Source organism: Apium graveolens, chromosome 3 (genome assembly GCF_009905375.1).
Source record: "Apium graveolens cultivar Ventura chromosome 3, ASM990537v1, whole genome shotgun sequence".
NCBI classification, from domain to species: domain Eukaryota; kingdom Viridiplantae; phylum Streptophyta; class Magnoliopsida; order Apiales; family Apiaceae; genus Apium; species Apium graveolens.
The window spans coordinates 278,707,878-278,712,688 of record NC_133649.1 but is presented as its reverse complement, the minus strand read 5'-3'; the positions used below and the strand labels follow the sequence as shown (position 1 = coordinate 278,712,688).

At 34.2% G+C, this 4,811-nt stretch overlaps 1 protein-coding gene across 1 annotated transcript; it reads left to right on the top strand.

Annotated features, from left to right (window-relative positions):
• The first annotated feature begins 221 nt into the window (after window positions 1-221).
• LOC141713417 (putative ubiquitin-conjugating enzyme E2 18) lies at window positions 222-4,674 on the top strand. The gene is made up of 6 exons (XM_074516829.1): window positions 222-370; window positions 484-584; window positions 702-804; window positions 2,827-2,890; window positions 4,119-4,207; window positions 4,329-4,674. Exons 1-6 carry the CDS (start codon window positions 341-343, stop codon window positions 4,422-4,424), a joined length of 483 nt encoding a protein of 160 aa, XP_074372930.1. The 5' UTR covers window positions 222-340; the 3' UTR covers window positions 4,425-4,674.
• Window positions 4,675-4,811: the final 137 nt, after the last annotated feature.

The following is a 4,811-nucleotide window of genomic DNA, read 5'->3' as shown; positions in this document are numbered from 1 at the left end:
AAATGAAGCTATAACTCCTACCAATCTATTAAACCCGTTATTAGCAACATATGTCAAATCAATCGGCCAAAAATCGAAACATATTTCGAATAATATCCCCGAATTCGATGAAAATTTATAAAAAATGGAGAAATTTAAAATATAAATTGAAACTAGATGTAAACTATAGCGGGTAAACAAGAGGGTTTTCTTTACCTTTTCGACAAAACCAAACACTGTTTTCAACGTCTCTCTCTCTCTCTCTCTCTCTCTCTCTCATTACACATAAAAAGCACACCCCCCCTCCTATAAACATATACATATATATAATTCTCTACCCCGCTACTCATCCGAGACAAAGATGACCGCTCCCTCTGCTTCTTCTCGCAAGGTTTATTTCTCTCTTTCTAAAATCTTTACACGTTTAAATTCATTTATAATTAATTAATTATATACGTATGCTAATTTATTTGTATAACCCTAATTGTGCGATGAAAATAACAGCCTTTGAGTAAGATCGCGTCCCATCGTTTGCAGAAGGAGCTGGTTGAATGGCATGATCCACCTGCTGGATTCAAACATTACGTCACTGATAATCTCCAAAGGTTTTTTATTTTTATTTTATTTTATTATTATTCATTTATAATCTTTTAATTGTTTGATTTCACTGTTTTTGGGTTGGATTAGAAGCTTGGTTTAACAATGTTTCTTGTTTTTAAAAGATGGGATATCGAATTTACGGGTGCACCGGGTACTTTGTATGCGAATGAGACTTACAAGCTTCAAATTGATTTTCCTGAGCATTACCCTATGGAAGCACCACAGGTTTTCGCTCTTTTCTTCAAATTGCTTTGCATTTTGTGATTGTAAATTCCTTGTATGGCTAATATTATGAAGAAGTATATAAGCTTGAAAAGGGGGTTAACTATCAAATACATCACTCGTGTTCAAATGTATCAAATGAGTCATATACTGGAAAAAATGACTTAATTTGGAAAGTAATTTGAAATTATAACTCAAGGTGACCATCTGTCAATGACTAAATTGTTACAAAATTTTAACTTTTAATGGTTAAGTTGATACAATTTTATTTTTTAAATTTAAGTTGAGTCACTTTTGCAATGAGCGACTCGATTGATACATTTAAACCCAATAAATGTTGTATTTGACAATTAACCCCTTGAAAAAGGTATGATCGGGAAGAAGAACTGTATTGATATGTGATGTTATTGTAGTCTTTTATGAGTAGATATCAAAAAATGAGTTTATATTCTAGAATTGGACCTAATAATGATGTGTATGGGTTAGTGTTTAAATTAAAAGATTATGCATTGTGATTATTGATTGAAAAAGTATAAAGAAAAAATATTCTGAAGACATGATTTTTTAGAGGCTTCTCATGTTTCTCCCATTTATTGGGATAAATTGACAATTTTAACAACTTTTCGTCTAGTTTTTACTAAAACAATGTTTCTGTTTTCATGGGCCATTTTCTATATTGTTGATAGACTTATTGTTTCACGAAAAATTCAATCCTCCTGCTTCGATTTCACAACGAAAACCTCTTATTTTTCTTGTGCAAACAACCTGCAACGAGCAACGAGCAACGAGCTGCTGTTTTCAAGTATCTTTTCTATTTTATCATGCATATCTAGGGTGATTCTAATATAAATACGGTTAGCCTATATGGGAGATACGCATTCTAAAAGAGCGTATAGTGCATTTACCCAATTTGAGAGAGCGTATCTCAAAATTTAATAAAATAAATAAGCGAGATACCCAGTCTGAGAGAAGGGTTACCTATCTCAGCTTGGGAAAATTAAATAAAAAATGTAGGCGAGATACCCATTCTGGAAAAGCGTATATGTGGACACCAGTCTGTGAAAGCGTATCTCGCAGATATATTTGGCAAAACATTCCTGATTTGGTATTAATGTCAGCGCGATTGGTATTTTCGGTATTTATGACCTTCACTCATTTTTGGTGTTTGAAGAGATATTTTTCTTTTTGTTTTTCCTCTACTGGGATTATTATCTTTCATGTTTATCTCATTCTCAAAATTCAGTGTAATAACTTTTGAACTTTTGTTTTCTTTTATAATAATTTTACAACTGATTTGGCAGGGAAAGATTTTACTTTTGTTTGAAGTACTAGATTAAAAAAAAAGTGCTTCTTATATTCAAATTATATCCCCAATAACTTTTATGTTTAAGTCCTGCCCTCAAATAATTTTTTTCTTATCATAATTGGTACTGTTTGTTATGCTAGCATACAGTTTACTCTTTTTCTTTTATGGTAGTTGGAAAAAGGTGCTTTTGTGATAAAATTGGCCACGGCAAGCAAACATAACTTCATATACACTCCTTGTAGGTAGAGAATCATAATGCATGCAACTATTGTAAGGGATGTGCTTCGAGAGTGTGCACATTGCAACTATTAAAAAGCTTTTCTCTTCTTTTTTTTAAATTCCCATCTCTATTAACCAACTTATATTCGGCCGTGGCCTTAAAAAGAGACAACTTAATAGCAGCTCACATGTTCTTGTGGTGGCTTCTTAATTCCCTGCGAGTGAGGTTATACAATAATGCATAGGAGTGATATGGTTCAATAAACAGCAAAAGATTAGAGTATTCGTAATTTGCATTTTTTGATATTGCTTTTAAATGATTAATGAGTAGATGAAAGATTTCGGGAAACACTATGATACAGACGCTCGGTTGGTTTAAATCTTTGAATCATGATTAAATCTCTTGTTTTTGTTGCCAATTAAAATCTTGTTTATGTTAAATTCATTATGAACTATCGACTTGCATAATGACTCCATCTTTTACTCTTTTGGTTGGCCAGGTTATTTTTGTTCCTCCAGCGCCTCTCCACCCTCACATATATAGCAACGGTCATATCTGTTTAGGTTTGTTTGCAACTCTTTGTACTGGGAACATCTAATTTAATTTAATGCATCTCCTTATCTCCAACCTCTCTCTTCATCTCTTTAATGTATGTATGTAATTGCATATGTTGTTAAATTATAGTCTTTCAGTCTTTACTTTTCAAAATTTATCAAATATATTGGCGTCCTTGTATTGTCATCATCATTGCCTAGATGTCGACCTGATTTTTAAGGAAAGGTTTTCAAATTTCACCTCACATATTAAAAAAGGTGAATAAATAGAGTTGCATCAGGGAATGCTCTTGCTAAACCTCTGAACTCTAAAAAACGTGTTGAGAAACGTTAAGTGCAAGATGGCACACATACACAACTGAGCACACCTCTTCTTAGAGTGTAATAATCTAATACTCTTGAGCTTTGTGTCTTGGCAGTATCTGTAAGTTTTTCAATTGGCACTAGTTGCTTCAGAATACACACTTATTAGTGTGTATAGTAAAATTGTTTTTAATTACCCTAGAGATATAAATTTGTGAACCCTTAAAACCTTGAGATGATGAGCTTGTAGGAAGATATAGTAAACTAGAGCTTCTGAAAAATAGTAGCAGAGGCTCGAAGCCCTGCTCAATTCCAACTTTGCCCATGCTTTAATGCTTAGAGAAACTTAAGCCCAAGGACAGTTGTTTCCTTGCTCTGTTAGTTTTACTTCCGTTTTTAATTGGTAGGAAAGAAAGAAATGCTTGACTATCTGCAATACCTTTTGGTCTGATGATTTTGAGTCATTTGTATGTAACCAGATATCTTGAGGGGGGTGGGGGGTGGGGGTGGGCGGGGATTTTATTAATTGTAGGTGTGTCTTCAATTGCCTATATTGTGTAGTCGAGGCTCGAAGCCCTGTTCCTGCCATGTGCAGTATTGCTAGATTTTAGTCTTAACTAAGTCATAATACTCGAAATTATTAATTTTCTGAGCGCTGGCCAAACAATCGTTTTGCTGGCCGTGTAATGCAAATGCTGTTTACTTTACCTCAATTTTTGGACATACATTTTGTTACATAGAGAAGGAAGAAAGTTAAAGTGATCTATGTCATTTCCAACTTTGCCCATGCCGTAATGCTTAAGAGAAACGTAAGCTTTAGGAAAGTTGTTTCCTTGCTCTGTTAGTTTTACTTCCGTTTTTACTTAATTGGAAAGAAAGAAATGTTTCACTATCTGTAATACCTATTAGTCTGATGATATTTGTATGTAACCAGATATCTTGTATGATTCCTGGTCCCCGGCTATGACTGTGAGCTCCATCTGCATCAGCCTTCTCTCAATGTTATCGAGCTCCCCGGTGAAGGTATATGACTACTAGTTGCTGAGATTCAAAATACCTCTAAGCCCACATGGAATACTTTGCTGTTGTGGGTGTTTCTAAATCAATTTGTGCAGATCTTTAAAAAATCGTATTTAATTCGCAGGAACGGCCAGCGGACAATGATCGTTATGTAAAGAAGTGTAGGAATGGTAGATCTCCCAAGGAGACAAGATGGTGGTTCCATGATGACAAAGTATGATAACAAAAACGAGTGATGCAAAACTTCATAGTTGCCGCAGCTTTCATCCTTTACCATCCCTTGACATGTATGTCTCGATTTTATGTGGCAAACTATCTGAACTTGATGATCAGCTCTGAGTTTGAGGCTTTGAGCCAATGCTTTTTAATTGTATGTATGTTTCGGTGTTTGAAGTTAAAACTCATCCTTTGTTATCTATTTTATGTATATTAGAAAAGCTGGGCAACCAAGCTATAACTTTTGACGTTAATTTTCTTTTATTTGGATAGACCGTTACCTAAATTTCTTTTTTCTTTCTATCTAAAATTTTAGTATCCAACAAGAAACACAAAATACTAGAGCAAACCCTAGACCGGCATGTGGAACTAGCTCCAGTTCCATCAAAAC

Excerpts from the sequence above, each read along its gene's own strand:
- LOC141713417 (XM_074516829.1), top strand. The coding sequence starts at position 341 with ATGACCGCTCCCTCTGCTTCTTCTCGCAAG. Across the intron at positions 805-2,826 it reads ACCCTATGGAAGCACCACAG|GTTATTTTTGTTCCTCCAGC; the intron begins GTTTTCGCTCTT and ends TTGGTTGGCCAG. Across the intron at positions 4,208-4,328 it reads TATCGAGCTCCCCGGTGAAG|GAACGGCCAGCGGACAATGA; the intron begins GTATATGACTAC and ends TTTAATTCGCAG.